This window comes from Marmota monax, unplaced genomic scaffold, assembly GCF_021218885.2.
Source record: "Marmota monax isolate L192 unplaced genomic scaffold, Marmota_monax_Labrador192_F-V1.1 WCK01_AAM20220418_F8-fsc00060, whole genome shotgun sequence".
In the NCBI taxonomy this organism is placed as follows: domain Eukaryota; kingdom Metazoa; phylum Chordata; class Mammalia; order Rodentia; family Sciuridae; genus Marmota; species Marmota monax.
The window spans coordinates 10,539,165-10,566,335 of NW_026692826.1; the positions used below are offsets into that span (position 1 = coordinate 10,539,165).

Here is a 27,171-nt window from a genome sequence, read left to right on the forward strand (position 1 = left end):
TCGCAAGCCCCTCTTGACTCTCAGTCTCTCCCCTGCTCTGTTGCCCTGGGATGATGCAGTTTGGAGCTCTCTGTTAATGCTTGGTGTGGCCAGATGTAATCCCATCCTGTGTGTGTACATGTTGACAATTGGTAGCAGGTTTCTGCAACTTTGTTTGCCTGGCTTCTTCCCAATACCTGCAAATGCCAGCACAGTTTACCTAGGTCTGGTCTCTGTCTCCAGAGCTCAAGGTGCCTGTCTCCCCTGCCTAGCTGCTACTCTCACCCTGTGGGGTGTAATCACTCCAGGATAGGAATGGGCTGCTGTGGGATGCATGGCTGTGTTTGTTTCTTGAGGTCATTGTGTCCAGTGTCTGAAAGTGACTGTTCTAGTTGCTTTCAGTGGGAAGGCAAGTCTCACACCAGTTAATTCAATATTGTTTATAGAAGAAGTCCTTGACTATTTTTTAATGAGAAATAAGTGCCTGTGGACTATACAAGCTACATGGCATTTCTGATGATAACTAAATTTAAAGCAAATAGGTATTGGTTTCTTGAGGATTGGCTTGTCAGTAGGGATACATCTGCCTGGAGGACTGAACTTGCTGACCAGGTAGCCTCTCTCTGGGAGAGGACTTGGTATGTACCCTCTGTTTACCTCAGAAGCTCCTCAGTCCTTAGGATGCACTCCTTCAAAAAAGAATAGAGGTTTATTTATTTTTACTGACTCCAATAGTAAAATGTGCATTAAAAATAATGCATTAGTCATAAAATGGAAGAAGCCCTCAGCATTTGCCTATAGCATTGGCTGCCCTTTGCACACATTCTTCCTGAAAGGATGTTCCCTCCTCATCACATAGCTACACACCTGTGCAAGAGGTGTGGCCCCAGCTGCTGTTTGTTAGGTAGGGTGTTTTCTCAGGGTTATGTTTTAAGTCTATCTTTCATGTAAGGTTTTATAAGTTTTACAAGATTTTATTTAAACCGTATAAAAGTTCAGCATGTTTATATAATATAACCTGCCAGTATTTTAAAATGGTATTGCCTTTGATTTTATGCTTAGACTATTTCCACTCATTGTTGTATTTCAAATGATTACTTTTTAAGTGATTTCTGTTTTTCATACAGAATTTCTAATCCAACAGACATTTATTTTGAGACCAGCTATAAATGAGAATTCATACTTTTTTAAGAAAACACAGACCCCCTCAGTCGGCTGCACTAGTACTATTCATTGAACAACTGTTGTTTTTTCCACCAATTTACCATTGCTCTCAGATGGTTCTGCAGTGTCTGACTGTAACCATCCAGTTTGAATGTGCCTGTGCTGTCTACATACTGTGGCCCTAGTATATGCTACAGGTGGAGCATCCCCATCTGCTTCTTAACTGCTAGCTTATATTAGCTTTTGCCTATAAAAGTGTTGTTTTTAGTTGGGACAATGTTGGTATGTTTTCCTCTATGTTTTCAGGTTTGGTGTTGTGCCCTGAAGGCTACCAGTACCCATTTGTCATCTTAACTGCCTTGTACATCTCTCCATAGGTAGAGGCTAAAAGTGAGAGGCTGGTCATTAGCTTTCATAGTAACACAGTTTCTGAAGTGCTCCCTGCAGTTCTACATGGTGTCCAGGGACCCCTGAGAAGGAAATTGCATTGTGCCACTCAGTTTGTGCTGCCCAGTGAGCACTCTGGCCAGGTCAAGCCTTCCTTACGGTCAGTCCACTTTCCCCTCTGCAGTCATGCCTTTCTCCACCAGAGTTTCCTTTGCCCATGGCTCCCATCCTGGCTTTTGCTCACCAGTATCCTGCTTGCCAGTAGCTTCCATTTGCTTTTCATTTTTTTAATGTGGCAAAATAAAGCTGCACCACTATCTTAGTCTTAAGATATCTGGTTTGTTATTCTCTCAATATTTGTTAAAATTAATTAATTTATTGGGCATCTTAACAGCTTGTTGACATTGTGATGTTATTTGAGCTATTTTCTGGGTTAGTGTTACTGTTCCCTGCCTACATCCTTGTATCCTTTGTTTACTTTTCTGGTGAATATCCCTTGGCAGTCTTCCCCAGGTTAAAAGAGAAAGGGAGACAGGAATCTTTAGAAGACCGAAGAAGATTTTATTTGCTGTCACTCTTGGGTGATAGCCCCATCCTCTGTTTGTTCCCCTAAAACTCCTTGCAAGAATCTTGGGGTTCACTGGTGGTGGGTGCTTGGGAATGGCCACACTACTTGATAATTTTTGTAATAGATTTAATTTTGCTAAGAGTACAGAATTAAAATCTGAATGTGCCTGAAAGAAAAGCCAAATATTGACCAACAAACAAGAATGTAATTGTATTCATAGAAAATTCTAGAAGAATAGTAGATGGTAGTGCTAAAAGGTGGACGAAAATAGTTTGTGGGCTGATGGAAATGTTTGCTCTCTTCATTATTTGGTGTTTTGATGGTCATAAGTATACATCAAAGCACACAATTTTATACTTTGTGTGTAGCATATTATACTTAAATTATACACTAATGAAGTACTTAAAACTTAAGTGTGCCATTATCTATACTTTGGGTAATATCTTCGATATGGAAAGTCATGTCACATCCTATTAAATATGGTAAGGATATTCTTTTTCATTTTTATTAGTGTCACACATACTCATGTAAATATATATTTGAGATTATTTAGATGCTTATACATCTATTATAATGCTACTTTAAAAACATTATGGCCCTTGTACTTCAGTAGGGAGAATAACTTAGCATTTGAGTGAAACATCTATGTGGTTATTAAATATTTCAAATCTTGATAGGACCATGAAACAAAAAGAATATTTGCTTAAAAAAAGAAAAGAAAGAAAATCTAACTGAATTCTAATTCATTAATCAGTTGAAATTTGTAGCTTCATAAAATTGGGTATTTTAAATATTGACCTTTTTGATAAGGACACTGGCAAGGCAGTTTGGTTTGTTGCTTGTCTTGACTCCCAGGTCTTTGCTGTTATGGATTGGGGATATTCTGTTTGGCACTGCCAGTTGTGTCACGTCAGAGCACGAAGTCATGGCATCTAGAGTCAGCAAGCCCGCACACATTAAGCTTTTCCTAAGAACAGAGGCAGGCCACCCATAGTGGGCTCTGCTGGTTCCACTGCCATCCCAGTGTCCTTGGTGCGGCCAGAGCTGAGCCCCCGGAAGCCCTGGTGAAAGCTGTGTGCGGGCCCGGAGCTCAGATGCCATTTGTTGATCTTGTTGCCAGGCACCATAGACGTTTGGAAAATATGTTTCTGGCTTTTGTGATCAAGCAAATTTATTAACAACCATGAGGCCCCAGTAATTTTCAATAAATCATGACTTGCTGATTTATTTCAAAAGATCCATACAGCAGTAAACAATACCATTTACATTTAATTAGTTTTATTGAACGCAAGGCAATTTTATTTGTAATGAACCACATGTTATGATTAAGGATGTATTTTAATGACCTTTAAGTAATGCGAACAAATGTTACCCTTGACCTAATAGCAGAGGCTTTCCTACATTATTGAAAACTTCAGAATGATTTTTAAATTATCGTGAAAAGCTTCGAATGACGTTCTCATTATTGTGCCATTATTCAGTCATTTGATGTCTAATATACCAGATGAAGTGCGCTCTTGTAAGTGTCCGCTGCATGTAGAAATGAGGGTGGTTGCTGGCTTGCTTTTTATTTTCCTGTATCACAAGGTAGGGTGCGGGATGAAAGTTTCATGTTTTGAAATCACTGTGATATTAAGTGAAGAATGATTCTGAGACTTACCTTATCCACATTCTTTTGGCTTCTTATTAAATATTCTGGTAGTATTTTCACAAGTTCAAGTTATTATACCATATATTTCTTCTTTATTAAACCACCTTGGCTTAATTAACCTGAGCATAAATTATGTCAGTTCCTATGTCGTCTAAGCTATAGAGTCTGCTTCACTCCATTCACCATCCAGCCTGTGTTCCCTGGGAACTTGAGGACTAGCCTCCTGTATCCTGGAGGCCTGGAAGGTATGGAAATCAGTCTTCATGGTTGACTGTGCTCACAGGAGTTTGGAAGGCAGGAGAAGAGGAGCTGTCTTCTTCCTGTGGTGTTTGCTGGCAGATGCCCTTGCGCTCCCTAAGCTACTGCTGCTCCTCTACCATTTGGGCAGTGGTCAACTTCATTGGGTCATATAGTGGTATTTCCCTGGAGAGTTGTTTCATTAACATTCTGAGAGTATTTTTGGAGGTTTAGTCATGAATTTCTTCCCTTTCTCTGATATTGGAAGCATCATGTTCTGCATGAGATCCCTTTTGCTATTAAATTCAGAATGCTTCTGATTTGAAAAATGAAACTCAACTGATATACCCCAAGTCTAGAGAGAACCTTTTCTCCTTCATTTGGTGGCCCAAAAATGGTAGTCCAAGGCTAGTGGGGGTAGTTTTGTTTTTTTGTCAGGTGACTTCCCACGAGAGGTCTCAGCAGCTCTTGATTGCACAGTGGCCAGCAACAGAGGGTAAGGAAGGTAGATGGACTGCATTACTGTTTGTCATGCTGCTTGGCAAGAATTAGCCACACTTTCACATCCACCTGTGGAGAATGCTGAGAAATGTATTGGGAAGCCACCTGTCTGCGGCTTGGAAGTTAGTTTTAAAAGGAGAAGAGAAGCAGGATGGAAGATGGAGGATAACTTCTGCCATTCCACTTTTTAATTTGGCTTTCTGTTGAGTGTCTCTGATTTCTTTTCTTTTTTTAATATCTTAATTTTATTTAGGTATTTTTATGTGGTGTTAAGGATTGAACCCAGGGCCTCACACATGCTGGGTGTGTGCTCTACTGCTGAGCCCGAGTGTCTCTGATTTCTTATGCTGCTTATTGAATTGAGTAGCCTACAACTATTCAGTTAGTTCTCTTAGAGGCTTTTATTGGCACGAGAACAGGATATTCTTTTTAGCCTTTTTTTTTTTAAATTAGTGTCAGTTACTATGCTCTTGTTCTTTGAGTAAAAGTTTAAGCAGTTCATAAATTTATATGTTCCATTTCACTGAAAGTGGAAAGTTAATGAAACATGAACAGCAGAAGTCAATATGTCATCTAGAAATGAAAGACAGTATGAAAGTTTCAGACAGCATCCAGGTGCCTGTGTGGGCAGCATGAGGAAGCCCACCAGCAATTCTGCCTCCGCCTTCCGCGGAGATAGTTGGAATGCATGTGTAGAATCCACAGGAAGGGGAAAGACCAGTCCAAACTGAAAGCAGCCCAGTGGATTAGGTCTCGAGGAACTGAAGACAGTGATTTCAGTTGTCTAATATCTCTGAAGAAATTTGAGAGTTTCTTACAGTTTAAACAAAATAGAAGCTATGAGAAAAGAAAAAGTGAAAAATAAGACCTCTTAGAAATAAACACCACTGCTGCAATTAAAAAGTTAAATAAGAATGGCAAATGCATTGTCTGCATTACTCAGAATGTAGGCCAGAGTGGAAAACAGCTTTATGATGACCAGCATTGGCGTCCTCCCAAGAGACCTTTACCTCTCTGCATGTGTCCTAGGTAACTGTGGTTTCTCCTGTCAGTGACAGCATTCTCAAACTTGGCTCCTCTTCATTTCTCATCTCACTGTCATTCAACACATGGTCTTGTCTGTGCAGAAAAGGGTTCCATTAAGCAGAAGTTTCTGCAGTTCTTGGCCAGTAAAGCCTGTTGCCTCTCTTCCTCCTTTGCCTAATCTGATAACGAAGGATGATTCCTGTTCCTGTCTAAAGGTGAATCTTCCAAAGCTTTGTGCTGATCCTGTCTGGCACGCTTTTCAGAGACCTTGACTAATCAGTAATTACCATCTTTCCTTTCTTGATCGATCCTCTCCTTGCCCTCCTCCCCATTGGGCCCTGAAGCCTGAGCCAACTTTGGTCTCTCATGTCTTCTTTCACTGCTTTTTCCACTTTGGCTTTTAATTGCATATTTTTAAGAAATTAGGTGAAAAATGGGATTTTTCTTTTGATGTTTGTATGGACAGTTGTCATTTCCTGATGCCATCTCCCCTCAGGGTGAAGAACTTCTGTCAGTGTATATATAGCTGGTGGATAGCCACTGAAATTAGTTCTCATTTAAGTCCTTTGAAAATGTCTTTATTTCTTCTATGTTCTTCAAGGATCTTTTGCTGGCTTTGAATTCTGGGTTGACCTCTCCCCATATTCGTACTTTAAGTAGTTTGTTTTGTTGTCTTCTGCCTTGATTATTTGTAGTAAAAAGTCATCGGTATTTTGTCGATTTTTTTCTAGGTGTTTTAGGATTTCACTCCCCATATGTCTTTGTCTTTGTAGTAATTTGATAGTTTTAATTTTTTTTTATCTTGAATCTACATTTTGGGCAGTCAGCAGATTTGGAATATTCTAGGTCATTGTTTCTTCAGGTAGTTTTCCTTTTCCCTTTTCTTTCTTTCTCTGCAGTGATTTTTTCTTTAGGAGCATATTTTACGAGTCTGAAGTGTTAGAAAGCTACTTTAGAATTCTCATCTCTTGGTTTTCATGCTCAGTGTGTTCAGGACTGGTCTTCACCCATTGCATTCTTTCTTTGGCTGAGTTTTATGGTTTTGCTTCTTTACGTGTCTGGAAATTTGAATTGTATCTTCAGCTTTAGTCATGATACATTATAGAGACACAGGATTCTATTGGGTTCTTCTGAAGAGTGTTGGAGTTTGGTTAGGTTTAACTGTGGTTAGCTTGGCTGAGGCCCTTGTTCACTTCTTTTCTTTTGCTGGGCTGCTTGGAACTTGGACTGTGCATGATTTGTTTAGGGATCAGACTAAGATTAAAAACAGATTTTCAGGCCCCTCTATGAGGGGCTTCTTTCTCCCAGACTTTAGTTTACCCTTACTTTTCAGATGCTTTGGTCACCCTATTCTCCAAATTCTGGTTTTTCACTCATACTCAGAAAGGAAATCAAATTTATAAAAATGGCAAGTTCTTTGTATCAGGGATCATCAAAACCACTCCTAGCTCTGATGATTCGTTAGGACTCTCAGAAACTAGGTGGAGTTATCCCCCACATGGCTGTGAGGTATTGCAGGGGTACTAGTACATCCAACAAGGGACATGTTGAGAGTCCAGAGGAAAGCAGGCATTCGACCCATTGACGAGTTCATGTGACCAGCATGTGCAGTGCCGCCTATTGGGGAGCTACAGAGACTCATTGCTCAGCCCCTTATCAAGGGCCAGCCACAGAGGCACACACCATGAGTCTGGAATACCAGAAGGAAGTCAAATTGCTTGCAGAACAGTTCAGGGATGGAGAGCCTTTCTCTTGAACCCTTGTTCCCTGAACACACCTTGCATGCAGGTCCTTCTGAGGACCAGGCCCCTCAGGAGGCTATGTGAAGTCTCCCACACAACACCCACCTACTGGCAGTGTACTCAGTTTCCTCAAGATGCTGCTCCCTGTGGCCAGTTAAACAAAGCTGAACTACCTGCCACAGAACTCATCTGAGGAGTTCTATACTGTCACGTAGGACTGTAGGCTCTATGGCCCATTGGAGCTTACCCACTTGCAGAAGCTTGCCAAGGTAGCAAGAGGGGAAGCTTCCAGACAGTTTTGAGATCTAAGGTCCTTCTAGCCCCTCGTTCTCTCCCTACCTCTACATTCCTAGGTGTTGGAGTTTTATTGTCACAAAGTTGTCCTATAGGGTTTGGGTTGTGGCTCAGAGGAAGAGTGCTCACCTAGCATGCGTGAGGTACTGGGTTCAATCCTCAGCACCACATACAAATAAAATAAAGGTATTGTGTCCACCTACAACTAAAAAGTTAAATATTAAAAAACAAAAAAGACAAAGTTGTGGTATTTCATTTGGCCATCCTGACTTTAACGTCTCCTATACTTCCCCAGACCTTTTACCTGGGATTGTATTCAAGAGGGACACAAGTCTTTTTTAGAAAAAGGAAAACATTTTTTTTTATACAGCTTAACTAACCATAAAGACATATCATGCTTAACAGTTTCTCAAGAGGAATTATTAATTTTCAATCATTTTGAGAATGACTGTGTAATACCATCTTTTGTCCTAATCATCTGTTGGGGAGAGGCCTAGAAAAGATGATTTGGTGTCTGGGCACCAGCACTCTCTGCATTTCCTGCCTTTCTAAGGTGTGCATGCAGTAACAGGTGAGGGGAGTGGACTCAGGTTTTTAGACATCTGCTGTGAGCTGCAGCTGTTGGAACAGAGAGAGCACACTACACAGCATGGAAACACCCCTGGGGAGGTGTCTCAAGTCACAGGAAAGAATGGGACCCTCCCAAGGCTTCGAGGTTGTGTGCCTGCCTGATGTACAGCTCTGGTTGGGAACAGATTTTTTTGTGCAGTTGTCCTCCACAGCAGGGGTACAAACGAACCACAAGCAGCTTAACTTCAGATGTTATCCCTTAGAGAATGAGCCCTGGGCATTGGTGCTGATTCCAAAATTGTGGCATCACAGAGGGGTCTGAAGTCTATACTTTTCCATGTCTAGGACTGACTGTGAATCTGTCCTTCCTCTTGACTTCTCAGCTCGTGTTCCCTAGGCAAAAGGGCTTCCATGCTGTCAGGCCTGTCCTTCAGGAACAGGGAGCCAAGGATGAGGTGGGATTGTGGGGTACCATTGTGCCTTCAGGCTCTGCCTTGAGATTAAAATCCTGTGAACAGCCCCAGGCAATGTGTGCTTTGCCAGCTTCTCCCAGGTGGTTCTGATACACACTGCACATTTCTTGGAGGGAAGAGAAGTGACCATTTCTGTTGAGCTTTAGCACTGCTTTGTTGTTACCTTCCATCCTGATTCAGAGTGCTGGCAAACAGGACCTAAGAATCACTTGTAGCACAGAGCATAAGGAAGATTTTAATTAGCAAATGAAAATTTTCCATGTCATTTTATTTAATTATAACATTGAAATTAATACACATGTTCTGTATTCCAGGACCTTTTTTCTATCAGGGCTTATGTTTATGCTCAGAAGCCCCAACTGGATATTCATAGTTTTGAAGGAACCTTTACCAGGGTAAGTTGAATCTTTTGTTCAGTACAAATATTGTTTGTATAAGTTAAAGGTAGTAGATCTTCCTTTTGAGAGAGTAATTCGATGAAGAGTAAATTCACATGAAAGCTGTGAACTAGAGAGGGAAAGTTTGGAGAATTGTCAGCTTCTTAGATGTTCCCATGTCATTTACATGTCTATGGGATGTGTTCAGTACAGTTTTCTAATATTTTTAGCATATTTAGTGTAGATAACATCCTTCTCTAAAATATGAGTCAGTAAGATGGTATAATTTAATTTAACTCTTTGAGTTAATTATGGTAGCCACATAATATCTACTTTTCAGATAAGTACATATGTATGTTTGGATATGTGTGTATGCAGATGGGTCTTTCTTTACATGCATAAGAGTATTTTATTCAACTTTTATTTTATTCCAAAATACAGTGTTGGTAAATCTTTAAGTCCTCTTTCCCCTGACTGCCGGGGTTTGAAGGACTTACGGTTACTGATTTTCACAGCGTATAAAAGATTTTTATTGGCTCAGTCACCTTTGTTTCAGTCTTGATCAGACATGACGAGGCTCAGCAAGTAATCATCATCATTTCAGAAGCACTTAAGGAGCTCATAGTATGTGACAGTTGATGAACAGCTGTGTGGATGCAAAATGAGGACACCGTGATGCCGTCAGAGACTGGGGATGAGCATTGTTCTGCAGCTGCCCGTTGTGCCTTTTTTAGATAGGTCTGCACAAGATGCTCTTGGAACATGGACACAGGGAACAAGCTTGTCCAGGTCAACAGGATTAGAGCACCAGTTCTGAAGTACGCGGAGATCTTTTTGGACTTGTACGAAAATACTTACTGTGAAGAAAGCACACACTTTTAGAGCTGGGGATGTGGCTCAAGCGGTAGCGCGCTCGCCTGGCATGCGTGCAGCCCAGGTTCGATCCTCAGCACCACATACAAACAAAGATGTTGTGTCCGCCGAAAACTATTAAAATTCTCTCTCTCTCTCTCTCTCTCTCTCTCTCTCTCTCTCTCTCTGTCCTCTCTCTCTCTCTCTGTCCTCTCTCTCTCTCTCTCTCTCTCTAAAAAGAAAAGAAAGCACACAGTTTTAAAAGAAAATTAAGCGTATGAGAAAGATGCTCGAAAGCAATAAATCAGAAGAGATGAGTGTCCCTACAGTTAAGAACTGGGAGCATGGTGCACTGTCCCCCTTTGCTTTGCTCGTCCTCCTCTTCATGCTGGTTTGTATTGTTTATGACTTCTGAAAAGCTGGATATATGTTTTAGGCCTTGTGAAAGTACTTCAAGGGCTGACAGCAAGAGCAGACAGTTCAGAAGTGGGGAGAGTGTACCATTTGTGGGAAGCCTGGGTGGAAAGTTAGTGAGCTCCACTGGAAGGATCTTCAGCTTAGAAGAGAAATGGTAACACTAGGCAGCTTTAAAAGATTCCTTTAAAACTTTCTATGTCCATAAGATAGTGGAGCCATCCAGTACCACAGGCCAACTCCCATGACAGATAGAGTCTTCTGCACCTTCAACTCATGTGTGCTGCATAAAATATTATATAAAATACCACATGCTTCAGCTTCTTGCAAGTGTCAGGGAGTATAACAAAAAATAGCGTGTCTGCTCCAGAGCCAAGATGTTACAAAGGAGGGAGATTGTTCCAGAACACTGTCATCATTGAGCTTCTGATTTCAGAAGAGGCAGGATTTCTGTGTGGCACGATGCCCCTGCGTATGGATTTGGTGATTGCCACTAACTGAAGATGAGGGCACTTTTGGAAAAAGTGCAAGTCATAAGGTCTCATTTGGAAAATCTGAGGTGCAAAAGGGCTACCCATAAAGTGCTGGTGCCTCTAAGATGCATGGTGAAGAAGAAAAACATGAAATTGGCCTTTCGGAAAAGGATAATGGCACTTAGAGTCTGCCCCACACCATCCTAAAACATGGCCCTGTGATTCACTGAAGATGTGGAACAACACCATGGGACAGAAGGCTTGCTCGAACTGAGAGCAGGTTTTATCTCTAACTGGAGTACCTCCCCTGCTATAGATGGGTCAAGAAAGCCAGACTCATTACCAATGAAGGTCCAGCATACCAATTAAAGTTCAAGATAGAGTGGAATTCAAAACTTTTTGGTTAATAAAAATCCTCCAAAATCCAGCAAAGGAAGATCCTCAAAGCAGAAGAACTCTTGACAGGGCAGTGAATCTCATCTAAAAGCTGCTAACCAAACAATTGTGGACAGGAAAGAGACTGTAAGTTGAGAATTAACAAAGCTCCAGAATTATAGAGATGATGATGCATGCTTACAATCCAAACGATTTGAGAGGCCAAGGCAGGAGGATTGCTAGTACGAGGCCAGCATGGGTACCTCAGTCTATCTAAACATACAATTTAAAAAACCCAGGAGATGCAGCTCAGTGGTGGAGTGGTTGCCTCCCGTGCGCAAGATCCTGGGCTCTGTCCCCAGTACCACCAGAGAAACCCCACAGAAGACAAACAGAAAACTCAGGAATGGAAAATGTGGAGGAAGATGGTAGATTAGAGGAAAGGTGCACTTCCTAGCAGTTCCTTGGCTCCAGATTAATAAGTGGGAAGACTGATCATCAGTGAAGCAGGTAACTAAGGGAACTCAATAGCCCGTCCAGTCTGTTGAGAAGATGCAGTCAGGGCATCTGCCCTCCAGGACTGATAGAGGTAGTTTACATCCATTGACATGAATGTGAAATTATTCCTGCAACGAAGGCAGGAAATTATTAAGATCAGAGTCAATATTAATGAAATTAATAACTATAAAAATGCACAGGATCAATGCAACAAAGAGTTGCTTCTTTGAAAAGATTTAAGATGGATAAACTCTTACCTAGTATAACAAAAAGAGACAACTCAAATAAGCAAAATTAGAAATGAAAAAGGAGATACCACCAAGCACTTTTGATATCCAGAGAATCATTAGAAACTATTTTGAAAGAACACACTACAATAAACTGAAAAATCTGGAAGACACTGACAGATTTTCTAGACACCTGTGACCTGCCTGGATTGAACCTATCAAATAATGAAATTGAAACAGCAATTAAAAGCTCTCCAACAAAGGAAAGCCCAGGACCATATGGATTCTCAGCTTAATTCTACACGTTTAGAAGAACTAACACAAGTGTTTCTCAAATTATTCAATGAAATTAAAAGGGACATAACTTTCCCAAATATATTCTGTGAAGCCAGTATAACCTTGATACCAAAACCAGAGAAAGGCACATCAAGGAAAGAAAAGTATAGACCAATATCCCTGATCAATATCGAAGCAAAAATACTTTATAAAATATTAGCAAACTATGTTACAAAACACATTAGGAAGATAATATACCATGGTTAAGTGTGTTTCGTCTCCTGGATGCAAGGTTGTGTCAACATACGTGAATCAATAAAAGTAATTAATTCACCTCATACATAGAATTAAGGACAAGAATCATATAATCATATCAGTAAGTTCAGAAAAGGCCTTTGATCGAATTCAGCATTCATTCATGGTAAAAATGTTGGAGAAACTACCTCAACATTATAAAGTCTGTATGTGACAAACCTGAAGCTATCATACTGAACAGAGATAAACAAAGGGTTTCCTTTAAAATTGGGACAAGACAAGGCTGTCCACTCTCACCACTCCTATTCAATACAGTTCTTGAAACTGTAGCCAGTGCAGTCAGGAAAGCGAAGGAAATTAATGGGATTCAAGTAGAAAAAGAAGTCAAATTATCTTTATTTGATGATGGCATGATCTTGTATCAAAAGACCAAAAAGCTCTACCATAAGACGATGAATTCAGTAGAGTAGCAGAATATAAGATTCATAAATTAATAGCTTTTCTTTCAAAAGTGATTTCTGGTGAGAAAGAAATCAGGAAAACCATTCCATTAAAAATAACCAATAAATAAAATACTTGGGAATAAATCTAACCAAGGAGATAAAGTATCTCTACAGTGAAAATAATATGACATTGAAGAAAAAAAATGAAAAAGACCTAAGAACATGGAAAGACATCCCATGTTCTTGGATAGGTAGAGTTAATACTGTCAAAATGTCTGTACTATCAAAAGCAATATACAGATTCAATGAAGTCCCCTTCAAAATACCAATATTCTTCACAGATATTGGGGGGGGGGGGAGTCCTAAGATTTATTTGGAAGTTTGACACCCGTAATAGCCAGAGCAGTCTTGAGAAAAAAGAATGATGCAAGGCAGCAGAATACTTGACTTAAAATGATACTGCAGAGCTATCGTAATTTAAAAAAAAAAAAAAAAAAGTACGGTATTGGCATCACTGAAGAGTAGTGGGACAAAATAAAAGACACAAAGACAAACACACATTCTCACAGTCATGAGATACGTGACAAAGGTACAAAAATATGTTGCAGAAAGATAGCCTTTTAAAGCAATGGTGATGGGAATACTGCATATTCATATTAAAAGAATGAAACTAGATTCTTCTCTCTCACCTTGTAGGAAAATCAAATCAAATTGAATCTAACATTTTAAGAATTAGACCGGAAACCTTGCAACTGCTAGAAGAAACCATACAGTCAGCACACCATCATATTGATGCAAGCACTGATTTCCTTAACAAGACCCTAAAGCTCAAGAAATAAAACCAAGAATCAATAAGTGGGATGGCATGAAATTAAAAGCCTGCAGAAGGGAGAAAATCTTTGCCAGCTACTTCTCTGACACAGGGAATTAATATCCAGAATACATAAACAACTCAAAAAACTTAACACCACAAAATCAAATACCTCAATTAATATATGGACAAAAGAACTAAATAGATATTTCTCAATATATGAGAAAATGTTCAACATGTCTAGTAAAAAGGGAGATGTAAATCAAAATTACACTAAGAGTTCATCTCACTCCAGTCAGAAAGGCAGTTATCAAGAACACAAATGATAATGCTGGTGAGGATGTAGGGGAAAAGGTACGCTTATAGTGTGTTAGTGGAACCTCAAATTAGGATAATCATTTTGGAAAGCAGGATGGAGACTCCTATAAAACTAGGAATGGAACCACCATATATAACTCAATTCTCCTACCTTAGTGTTTATTCAGAATGCCTAAAATCAGCATAATATAGTGCTAGAGCTACATCCGTGTTTTTAGCAGAACAATCCACAATAACCAAATTGTGTAATCAGGCCAGATTCCCATCAGTAGATAAATGGATTTAAAAAATGTGGTATGTATATGCAATGGAATTTTACTCAGTCATAAAGAAGAATGAAAATATGGCATTTGTCAGTAAAAAATGGAACTTGAGAACATCATGCTAAGTGAGATAAGCCAGACTCAGAAAATCAAGGGTCAAATGTTTTCTCTCATGCTGATGTTATAGCAGAATACAAGGAAAAAATGGTTTGGTAGATCAGATGTCATACAGGGAGTTTCCATTGAGTAAAAGGAGGAGATCAAGGAAGGGGGAGGGCAGGAACAGGAACAAATATGGAGTGAGTTTAAGAAAACTGCACTATGCACTTGTGTAAGTATACCACCATGAATTCCACCTTCATGTATATGTATAAAGCACCATTCAGAAATAAACAGATGTGTGAAGAAAGACCAGTAGCATCGGGGGAGGGAGGATTGCTCAGGAGCCCTTTTGCTTCACGAGAACATTAGATGAGATGGAGAACACAGGGGAGGTTTTGTCTGAGAATATTAAATACAGGTGAGAGTGAGGTTAGCTCTCTGGTTGCTTCATTAGTAAAGGGCTGAGTCAGAGAGAGACTTCCCTGAAACTGATGAGTTCAGTCATAAGAAGATAGGTGTGGGTGGAAGGACCAGGATGGATTACTGTAGCATTGGCCAAGAGGTAATGGCTGAAGAGTAAAAACCTTAGAAAAAATTACCAAAAAAATTTTAAACAGGGCTAGGGTTGTGGCTCAGTGGTAGAGCACTTGTTCAGCATGTGTGAAGCACTGGGTTCGATCCTCAGCATCACATAAAAACAAATAAATAAAGTTCTATCAACATCTAAAAAAATTTTTCTTTAAACATTAAGGAACAGTTGATCAGTTCATAGTCTTTTTTTTTTCTTACCTAAAATTAATTGGATCAGAAAGGCTAATGCAAAAAATATGTGAAAATATACTAAGTATACTAAGTAAATATAAATAAAGGGAAAGCAGGAGTTGCCATTTTGGTGTTCAACAGAATAGAATCAAGATGGAATAAGGAAAGATGGATACTATGAAAATGATAGAGGGCATAAAAGGCTTTATGCCTGAGTTCCCATTTGATTCAGTAGTCAGGTGAGAAAATGTTTAAAAGATAATATGGGTAAGCAATATAATAAATCCTTTTGTTGCTTTTATTGAACTCTATTCCCTAGTGATTTATTTTTAACAATGTACAAAGTGTTACAGAAACTTGATCATATATTCTTGGCAAAGAAAACCTTAGCTCCATAATGTAAAAATGTTACAAACTGCATTCTTGGTCATATGCAATAAAAGCAGTAACAAAACCCAGGTGTTAAATGGTCCTTCCACCCAGAAGTTTAAATATCATAGGCCATTAGTTTGAGGATGGAAGGAGAAATATAAACTAAAATTGGAGAATTTCTAAACAGTATTGGTTTAGGGAACACTGCATATCAGAATCTGAATATTTTGGATATAGTTAAAGTAGAATAATATGTTTAGGGGGAGAGAGAAGAATAAAATAATGTAAGTAAATAAATGGAAATACTTTATCACCATGAAGGGATCGGAAATAGCAGGTCAAAGGACGCACCTACAGAAGTGCATGTTAAGGTGATATCCTGAAATAATACAACCAGAAAATTGATCCAGATGTCATTTTTCCCCGTGTTTTTATTGGTGTATTATAATTATACATAATAGTGGGATCCATTGTTATATATTCATACAGGCATACAATAGAACACTATCAGATAGCGTTTTTGAAGCTTTTTATGGAGTGTATTTAATCTTTTTTTGATTTTATTTTGTTATATATGACATCAGAATGCATTACAATTCATATCACACATTGTGCAATTTTTCATATCTCTGGTTGTACACAAAGTAGAGTCACATCCTTTGTGTCTTCATACATGTACTTAGGGTAATGATGACCATCACATTCCACCATCTTTCCTACCCCTATACCCATTCCTTTCCCTTCCCTCCCCTTTTCCCCTTTGCCCTGGCTAGAGTTGGGACACAGCCACATCAGTGTTTATAGCAGCACAGCTGACAATAGCTAAACTGTGGAACCAACCTAGGTGCCCTTCAGTAGATGAATGGATAAAAAAAATGTGATAATATATAACACAATGGAATATTGCTCAGCAATAAAAGAGAATAAAATCATGGCATTTGCAGGTAAATGGATGGAGCTGAAGAATATAATGCTAAGTGAAATTAGCCAATACCCAAAAAAACCAAATGCTGAATGATTTCTCTGATTTAAGGATGCTGATCCATAAAATGCTTCGGGGGTTTGGGGTCAGGATGGAGGATAAAAATGAACTCAGGTGTCGTTTTTAAGATGATACAGCCAAACAAAAAGCTATTCAGCCAAGAAAAAGAAAAGCGAGAGAGCACATTAACCTCAGAGAGAAATGGATAAAATAATCATTGAAAAGAAAGTTAAAACAAGTACATAACTTTCTGTTTGCATATATGAAGATACCATAGTGAATCTCAACATCATGAACATCCACAAGACTGGGATCCTAATTAGAATAAGATATATTTCGTCCTTGTATAAATATATCAAAATAGAGTCTCCTGTCATGTGTAACTAAAAACAAAAAGTACAAGCCAAAAAAACCCCCAAAACTCCACATAAAAGACATTGCGGACTGTGCTATGCAAATAATTTTGAAAAATCCAGATGAAGTAATTTACAAGGATAATGTAATTTACCATATAAAGAATGATATTTAAGCAGTGAGCTTACCAGAAAATAACCACAAAAAGAGTAGGCCTTGTTGGTTTCACAGTGGCATTATACCAGTACTAAATTGTTGAGGGTTAGTTACACAGTCATATTCCTGTAGTAATCTTCACTGTTGTCTTAAATGGTGATAGCATCCTCTACAAGCCATGTGCTGGTGGTAGGGACACCCTTTGTGACTCAATGTGCACTCAGTACCATTGCTTAGAAAGGGAAGCTAACATGCCAGGAGTGGCCCTCAGCCAGTGTTGTTAGAAAGGTGCATAGATGCCCTTGGATTGGGCATCTCTGTGGCATGTTCTTACTATCTGCCTGGAGTAGGTTGAGCTCCTCTTACATGCAGTGATGAGTTGCTGGTTAACACACCCTGTATTGATTCTACCCTTCTCAGTCTTTGTTTTTCACTTCTCTAATGGTGTTTCTTGAGTTTTGCCATACACCCCCAAATCCTTTTTTCAAGCTTTGCTCTTGAGAAAATGAAGCCTAACGCAGCTGGTCCTTTAAATGTAGTTGCTGGAAGCAGGCTTTGTATTGAGATCTCTGGCTCAGATTACTTGCCCTCTGCCCAGAACCAGCAAGTAAGTGGAGGAGGTGCTGCAGTGGTAAGGGATGTGGAGCAGTTGGGCTCCTGCTGTTGACCACAGGAACTTGGAGCAACAGAAACTCAGCCTGCCCTGCTGATCCAATATACCACATTAGTGTTCATGCAGTTCTTGATTTTCAGCTGCAAACGTGATGGCAAGAGAGGTCAGGCAGTGATTTTTCTGCACTTAGGACAGCACTATGGTGAACAGCAGAGATGTTCTGAGACCTGGAATGTCAATACTGAGGCTGATGCACTGGAGAGTTTGAACATCCACTTTCTTCAGTATCCCTTGAGTCTTCAAGAAGCTACTTTCTCGAAGTTGCTAGAGGAGAACAGATGTAATTGAGATCAAAGTAGGGTGACCAGGCTTGTGTTGTGGAAGGAAAGGGGTTATTTATGGTAAGAGCTGTAAGACAAACTGTTCTGGCAGGACCTGAAAGATGTGACTGAGAATGGTCTTGGACTATTGGACCAGGAAGAGGGAATAGGAAATACAGGAAGGAGTGTATCCATAGGGTTCAGTTTCCCATTACTTAAGATTTAATGTCCTTGCATGAACACCTGGATATTAGAAAATGGTGATAATATACTAGTCCGTGTAGGCTACTGTGACAGTACTATAAACTGGATTGCTTATAGAAAGCAATTATTTCTCATAATTCTGGAGGTTCAAAGTCTAAGATCAATGCAAATATAGTAATCTGGTGAGGGTTCCCTTTCTGACTCATACATAGTGTTTTGACTGCTGTGTTCTCACAGGGTAGGAGGGCAAGGAAGCTCTGTAGAGTGTCTTTTGTAAGAGCAATCATCCCATTTATTAGGGGTCTTCCCTCCTGACCGAATCACCCCCAGAAGCCCATCTCCTAATACTATTACCTTGGTGATTAGGTTTCAACATGAATTTTAGAGAAAGAGAAATGTTCAGACGATAGCAGATATTCTACTGGTAAATGAGCTAGAATTACTGTTGCTGTTGTCATAGAATATCGAGGAATAGGTAAAGTTGATTAGAGGATCTTTTGTTTGGGAATGAATTCGTCATGTAAGACCAGGGATCCCTCCCATTGGTCATGTTCCCCAGAAGGATTCCAAGGACGGTCCCTTTTATAAAGTGATAAGGACTGCAGTAGCAAGTAGAACACCCACATTTCTGAGAAGCATCCTTGTCTGTCTTCTGAAGCAAGGGTGATATTAGGAAGGCAGCTGTGGAACTGGCCTTATAGAATTCTGTTATTGCTCAGAAGATTGGACTGGCATTTGGTGGTTCTTTGTAGGGCTTCTGATGCCAGCTTTTGGATCTTATCGAACTTTTAAGGTCTACTACTATAGTGGAGTGTGTTATGCAGAGTTTTGGCCAAGTCTTCCAGTAGGCACTGGATAAATAAATAGTTTGTGTTCACATGGATGATGGGACTTTCAGCACCTTTCCCTATTGGGTTGGGGATGTCAGAGGTAATAAATGGCTGTCGTGTATTTTTTGTTTTTGTTTTTTAATATTATGTGTGAAGTGATATAATATTGATACAGGGTGAACAGTGATACAAAAGGTTCATATTGTAATTCACTGAGCTACTGATAAAAATCGAACAGGTCAAGCTAACAAGCCCAGTAGAGGTGATGCAATTGGATACTCAGTTAAAGTCAAGTAGCCCTCTTCACCTTCTCCCCCAAAAAAGAAAACGATTGGTAAAAGGTATCAAACATTAGCCTGGGGTTGGGGCTCAGTGGTAGAATGCTTGCCTAGCATGCATGAGGCACTGGGTTCAATCATCTGTTACCACATAACAATAAAGATATTGTGTCCACCTAAAACTAAAAAGTAAATATTAATAAAAGGTACCAAATATCAAGTACAACAGGTAAGAAACAAAGCACAAGATAATTACCTCAGGAATTAAACTATGCTCTCCAATGGAAAGTTAGAGATTATCAGATTGGACAAAGATGTAGTGTAGTCATTCTTCTATATCTGTGGTTCTGTATCCTTGGATTCAAGGAGCCGAGGTAAAAAGTTATTTTGTGAAGACAACTTCATCTGTACTGTACTTGTACAGACTTTTATTTTCTTGTCCTTACCTACTAAACAATTTAGTATAACAATTTAGTATAATTACTGTTTACATAGCATTTACATTTAATTGGGTTTAATCAGTGATCTAGAGATGATTTACAGTATATGAAAGGATGTACATATTATATGCAAATGCTATGCTATTTTATATGAGGGTTCTTGAACATCCACTGATTTTGGAATCTACAGAAGGTCCTGGAACTGAGTCCCCATAAATATTAAGGAGTAACTATACTCCCAAGTGGATAGAAGTAATAGGGAAAATATAAAAATCTACAAGAATAGGGTCCGTCCTCCTAATCCATAGATTATATGGATGTACTTTATGAAAAATATAGAATATTTAAACATCATTAGGAAAACACTTTACCTTACTGACAGATATTATTAAAATGATTGCATTTTAATGGATCATCCCCATGTGTTCTGGAAAATTCAGTCCTGTTGTGTGAGGATGGTTCTATGAGATCAAAGAAAGAGGCAGGCAAATCCATTATTCCCAAGAATACATTTACTGGGAACTTATTTCTTGGTTAGCAGCAAGACAGGTGGATCCCTACAGTTTGGGCCTAAGGAGTGGTGTGAGCGGTAGCTAGTGCAAAAGTGACGTCATCCAAGCTGGATGTGCCTGTTGTTGTTGTTTGTTTTTGTTTTTTTAGAAAATAAAAAAAAAAATTATTGCTTTGCTAGCAAAGGAGAAACACAGAGGGACTCCTGTTCTGGAGGCTGTGATTCTGCCCATCAAGGGGAACTGGGGACTTTTAAAGGTGATTCAAAGGCTTTTAATCTGGGAGATAGTTATTTTTTATATTGTTTGGTGCCATTCCCAAAGTTTGAATTACTCCGGTACTGTGGTGGGTGTGTGCTGAAGGTCAGAAACTCTGTCTAGGATGGGGAAGAAGGGTAATCCTGTTTCCCTGAGATTAGGGAGTGCAAGGAAAAGAGGAAGAAAAAGAAATACATCCATTTTAAAGCAAATATTCAAAACATAAAGTAGATCATAGGGATCATGCTAAGACTCAAAAACAAGATAGCAAAGCATTACTTTTTTGTAAACAGTACAAAAATGATTCAGGCCAGTCTCTGAAAACCATGAGGACAGCAACTCCATGAGTGAAAACAGATGATTTATGTAGGAAGTTAGGAAGATTTGTAGGTCTATGAAATCAGGCCCGATGACCCTCCTCTTTGCAGAATATGCATTGGTTGGCTTCATGTTCTCTAAGACCTCTTGATCTACCTGATTCTTCACTCTGAATTTGAATTTTGACTTTTCCACTTACTAGATGTCTAACCCTGACCAAGCACAACCTTCTCAATCTTATTTCCCAGATCTTAGGAAGGAAGGCTAATCAGCATATGTGTGGGCACTCCAAAAATGTTTGTTCTTTCCCCTTTCCTGCACGCCAGCCAGTCTAGAGGAGGTCTGCTAGGAGGTACACACAAAGTAAAAATGCCTCATTGGGTGGGAAGGGAGGTGGAGCAGGCCTAGCTCTTGAAGAGATCTGTGCCTATACCCTTTCCTCAGGCTGGTACTCTCACCCCACTCAAAGTGGCCACAACATAAGAGCCTTGTATCTGGCTGCAGAATTTGTGCAGGAGGGAGCTTCCTGTGGGTGGCCCTCTGCTGCCTTCCCTAGCCCACAGATACCCTAGCTCATCTTTACAGTTCTATATTATACCTAGGTTTTATCATGCCTTGTCATTTAGGAAGGGTTAATTAACATCACATGGCGATAGTCTTGGTCACTTGTGTACATACGTACCCTCTTAGGGAGGTTGTGGGCCCAGTGGACTGATCCTTAGCAACCTGAGTTTCACATCAGGAGCATAGCAAGCAATTGTTGCATTTTCCCATTGGTAATTTATGTGTCTGAGGTTTTCTACAGAGGTGAGAATCATCCACATCAAAACCGAGACAGGAGACTGGGATTGTAGCTAAGTGGAGGAGCATTTGCCTTACACGTCTGAAGCACTGGGTTCAATCCTCAGCACCATATAAAAATAAATAAGTGAAAAAAAAGGTATTATGTCCATCTACAACTAAAAAAATGTTTTAAAAACCAAGACAGGCAGGAGTCTTCCCATATCAGAAGACAGGTGGGAATGGCCCCATGTGAGAACCGAGACAAGGCCTGCTGGTGGTGCACACTGTCGACATGAGGGTAGACTTCTGTGGGAGGCTATCCTTGTTCTAAAATGAGAGAAACTTACTTCAGGACTCTAAGTTGGTTAAAGACACATATATCTTGTATGGGTTATTATAATTCTTGATGAATATAATAAATGGCTTTTCATTGCCCTCATTTGACGTTTCTAATTTTTTTCTTTTAAAATGTATTGATCTAGAGTTTCAGACTAAGATGAAAAATATTTTATGTACTTTTTTCAAATAGGAATAAAGAAAATATTAAATAACTAGTTTTGTAACTAGAAATGGAATTCAATTTAATTAGCAAAATTCAGTAAAGTGAACATTTTGTGATATTTGTTTATTTTCCTTTTTTTACATTATCAAGAAAAAATTACACCTTTTTCAGGGAGGAGGGATCCTGCTTAAATACTTAAATTAGAATTTGAACAGATTAACTCAAGGCCTCTATAGCAGGGACACAGTATGCATCTGTGACCTGTACAGAATCTCACAGACATACCCCGTCTGCCTTTCTCCAGGCAGCACAGAGGCAGACTGGGAGATGTTTGACGTGGAGAAAGCGGTTCACATCATTGTTCCGGATGGCTAATTTCATGAATTGTTCAAACATCGCATTCTCTTGGAATCTAGAGCTCGAAGTAATTGGTTTTGAAGTGCAACAGTTCTCATAGTCCTTACCTCCTTTCTAGTTTTTCTTACAATGCATTTTCTGCAAATCATAACACACTTAACTTTGCTTTATGTTTTCAAATAAAAATATTCTTTAATAAGCACATTTCTGTTGTTTGTTAAATAAGCTACACCATTGAGAAAACAGCTTGAAATGGAAACGGTTTGTATTCTTTCCATAAAGCAGGTTTCATCTTTTCAATCTATATAACCTGAAGGAGAAGAAAACCAAAAATGAAAGTTATTTGGAATAAATTTTTCCCATCTTCCCCATTTTTATTTTCATTATAGAATGTGGGTAAGGAACTGCCTTTTAAAATGATTTTCTCTGTTCGACAAATGTGTTAATGTTTAAAGCCTGTCACTGCTGTTAGTCTTGGAAAGAAGCACAAAGATACAAAATGCATTCTTCAGCCTACCACATGTTAGAATGGACAGAACCTTTCACACAGTGAAATTGTTACCAAAAAGCAATGTAGGAATTGACTTAATTTCTAAATCTACATTGTATAGTGTCATTTATTTGCAGTTCAGAAAGTGTTATACATTTTTTGTATATTTTAAGGCCCTTCTTGCTCTTGGAGATCAACATAAGGGGAAGATAAATGGTGAGCATGTGTGAATAATTTTTAAATTTTATTATTAAGGGAAGCATTAGAGTTTTAAGGTCTACTTTGAGCTAGGTTGCTACATTGAAGATGATAGCTACAGGTGGCATGGACCAAAGGGGACACTAAAGACCACAGTGGGGCAGCGCAGCTTAGGGGCACGCACTGTCCCCTGTGTGCTGCCATGCATGTGCGGGCACTCAACGCCTGTGGGTATTGGCAAAACAGTTTTGAGAGTCTGTCTTTCATTTACTGATACATTGGATAAATTTGAGTACCTGTTCTGTGGGCAGAAAGTAGAGCTCAACCCTATAGTGACTTAGTTTATAGTCCTAGGTGATAAACAGACATGTAAATTGCTATGAAGCAGTGCAGGTAACTCAGAATACATTTAGAGAAAATTTTATTTGTTTCATACTTTAAATGATAAGTGTGCAAATCAGCACTTGGCCTCTTCTTGCCAATTATGCACTCTGTTTGCTGGGCCTCCTGGAACAGCTATTCTCTTGTCTGTAGAATCAAAGGGTAGGTAGTGTCAGTTGTATTTAGGAAATAGAAGTGAGGATATGTAGATTTCGCTTTCTCCAGCAGCGTTTATCAGAACTGTGTCTGTGTAAATGGTTTAGAACCTGGTCATTTCAGTTCAGACATACATTCAAGTATAAAATAAGCTAATCTATTGAAGCTACTTGCTTTTCTTTTCTAAATGGTTTTTTGTTGTAGCTGTTCTTCAAAAGAATAAAAGTCAATGGCAAAATTTAGTTTCATGGATTACTTATTTTTTAATTAGACAATTTTTGAATCTACCTGAAGAGCTACCTAAACATGGGAATAAGTGACAACTCCCTGCCTGGCATTGTGCATGGAAGAACGAACAACATTTTGGAAAATATGAAGCAGAGTACTTGAATATTCTTATGCCTTTTAAAGGCTAATGATGGTATGTGAGGTACTATGCAAAGAGCTCAATTTCATAAGATATATAAAAAAATTTATAAACATATCTCCATTGCTACAAGATTATATAAAAGTAAAGTGGTTACAGTGTAAAAATTTTTATAACTTTGTCATCCAAACATAGATACAAATATTCTTTCACTTTTCAAGTATTTTTAATGGCATTATGTTAACCTTCATTTTCCCACTTAAGATACATTTACATGAAGTATTTTGCCCATCAGTGCCACTGAATAGTTTATCAGTAGCTTTTTGTAAGCATAAAACTTTAATTGAAAAACATAGTTCCTGGGGACTGCAAAATTAAAAGTACTTGCAGCTAATGAGGCAGAGACTGGTCACATGCAAGAGTAGATATGTGTTGAAGACAGCCCTTCATCAGTGCATTTGCAGGGCTCTGGTTTCCAAACCTAGCTCAATCCCACACATAGGAGATTGCATTCTCTGTGTTTTGCACATGCCATGTCTGCCCGTCTTGGTATTCACCCACAGCAAACTGGTCTATGGCCGATCCATGAGTATCTAGCTGAAAGGCTACAGCTTCACTCTTCACAGCTAGCTGATAACCCAGGCACTCTGGCTGTTGGTTCCTGATCTAGGTAATTCCCAGCGCAAGCACACTGTTGGGATCCAGGTCCTAGAAAATGTTTCTTTTCTTCCCCTATTTGGTTTCCTTATTATATTAAAATATATCTTGATATCAAATATATCTTGAGATTTTATATGTGTGTGTGAGTGTGTGTGTGTACACGCACACTATATAACCTCAGGTTAAGAGGAAGGTTTTCAGATTTTAAGTTCTAAGTGTTATGTCTGAATATTAACATTAAGAATATGATGATAAAATTAGACTGAATATATAGCTGTTATGATACTGATGTATGACCGTGTTTGATAGCTGTATACATTATTAGCAACATACAACTTATATTTGAATTTTGTTTCATGAAAAATATGTACTATCATAATATATAATGATGTATCTGTTGGTACATGTTTGAACATATAACAACAGATACATCATTGTGTACAGTATAATGCACCAACACAAAAATGTATAAGAAATAAAAGAAAAATATCCAATATAATAACAACATTTTTAAAAAGGAATTTAAGAGAAAAGACTTTTCTCATGGGTGTATTGTGGTATTTGCGGGAGTGTCCCCCCCCCCCCCCAGGCATATATTCACAGTTATACCTGTCTAGTCCTTGTCCTTGCAGAAAGGTGGGGTAAACATGACTGAGTTCATCTGTGATCATGTTCATGCTAATGTTTCCACCTTTGCAGGGAAGCAGTTCCTAGTCCAGGAATGTTGCTAAAACACATTTGAAGATGTGATTTTAGCCTACTCTTAAACGGTATCACACTATATATAGTACTTTTATGAACATTTAAATTTGTTTATATTAAAGCTAAATATTAAAAACAGTTGACTCAAGATTGGTCTTTCAACTTTGCTTTTTACAACTTACATTTTGAGGTTCCTTTAACACTGCTATTCCATTGGATCCAGGTTGTGGGCACGTTTCTAACACTATAGATTATCTAAAGTATGAATAATAAAAAGAACATGGCCAATTTTCCCGTTTTGTTTTTCTGTCCCTGAACAGGAAGACAGTGACCCTCCCATTCATGAAAGTCTCAGCATAGAAAACACGTTGTGGGCAAGCACCATTGTTGCCTCAGGTGAGAAAGAAGTTCTCCTTCAGTGTGAATTCTCCCAGGATGAGGACTCCAAACAGCTTTCTCAGAATTGCCTGAAGTATGTTTGTGGCAAGGCCTGTGTACTTCGTCACCCATGGCACTGGGGATAGTAAAGCCAAAAGCAACATGGAGGTGCAGTCTTCCTGGAAGAACAGGTGGTCAGTTTCTTGGGTTCTGACATGTATTTCCTAATATGCTCCTCAGTGTGCCTTAGAGCCAGTTGTAATTTTAGAAGTGCTATGTTCACATGGGGGCCTTGCTGTATGCCATTGTGTACAGTAGGCTCCTTCAGGAGTGCACAGGTTCACCTTCTAGGGACAGAATATGAAAGAGGATTCACTTTTATACTGATGTTTCATGTGTTTAAAACAAGTTTGAGGGCGAATATGTGAATTCTAGTAGGTGTCAATTCTTTGAGGTATTTGATTTTTTTTATCCCATATCTTACTTTAGTTTTTCAGGATGCAAAGAGAGGTAAGGGTGGCACTCAGTGAGGAGACCTCAGGGACAGACAGGACAGCGCTGCCTCTGGCACCACAGGAAGGGTGTTTGCAGGCCCCATTAGAGGGCATGTGGAAGCCAGGGAAGCCCTGCTATCTTGCCTGCCACCTTTCTGCTGTCCTTGCTGGTGTGTGTTGCTGACAGCCAGGGGCAGGGCAGGGAGGTGGTGTTACTGCCAGCCTCCTCCTGGACTACTCTGTAGCCTCATTGTTACGGTCAGGCCAGAGCCAGGCAGGACCTGCTGCAGCACTGAAGTCCAGGTATGCCTTCCAGGAAAGCCATCAGCCCCAGAGCTCAACATTAATATTTCATAGCAAAATACCTGAAAGACAGGTTGTGGCTTATATGATCAGAAATTCCGATTTGTTCTGTATTTAACACGATATTATTTATTGTTTTAAGTTACGTGTCATTGAGATACTAAGGTTTTCTTTATAAAATCGATTTCATTTAATCTTTTGTTCTGTTTCTTTTTTAAACATGTGTTAGAGTCTTGTCATTAATGCCATGTAGTATTGATTTGTGACCATTCTCCTCAAAGAAACAGAAGCATCTGAGGTAAAGGCTTCTAAGACATCCCATATAATTTCCTGAAAAGAGATTTTCTTTTGTGACCTTAAGGCTGGATGATCTTGGCGAATGATAGTTGCTACTTGTTTACTTTGGCAACAGAGACTCTTTATTATTCTTTGCCATGTAGCATTTAGCTTGCCAGGGCACTTGATCTTCACAGAGAGTATTTTTAAATGTCCACTGAAGAAGGTTAACTAACCTCTCTTTAATGTTATTTTGTGTTTGGACATATTTAAAATGCACGAGTAAACCTTTATTTAAAAGCCTGTTGTGTGAACAACTACCCAAGTCTGTCCTTTACCAGATTACCATGTCCTGACAACATTTGGAAAGACTCGAGATGTCCAGGAATAACCTGAGGGTTCTTGTCTTCTTTGGAGTTGATCATAAGTTTAGAATTCTTTTCAATCTTACA

The 27,171-nt window shown here is 39.1% G+C and overlaps 1 protein-coding gene across 8 annotated transcripts in view; it reads left to right on the forward strand.

Annotated features, from left to right (window-relative positions):
- The window catches only part of Atp9b (ATPase phospholipid transporting 9B (putative)), a 255,181-nt gene that overhangs the window by 101,086 nt on the left and 126,924 nt on the right, over nucleotides 1-27,171 (forward strand). For 7 of the 8 annotated variants that reach the window (XM_058580694.1, XM_058580696.1, XM_058580691.1 and 4 more), the window contains 2 exons: nucleotides 8,907-8,987; nucleotides 25,589-25,664. In XM_058580694.1, coding sequence (XP_058436677.1) covers nucleotides 8,907-8,987; nucleotides 25,589-25,664 — 157 coding nt within the window. The remainder of the gene's footprint in view (nucleotides 1-8,906; nucleotides 8,988-25,588; nucleotides 25,665-27,171) is intronic. The other variant, XM_058580695.1, reaches the window with a different exon arrangement.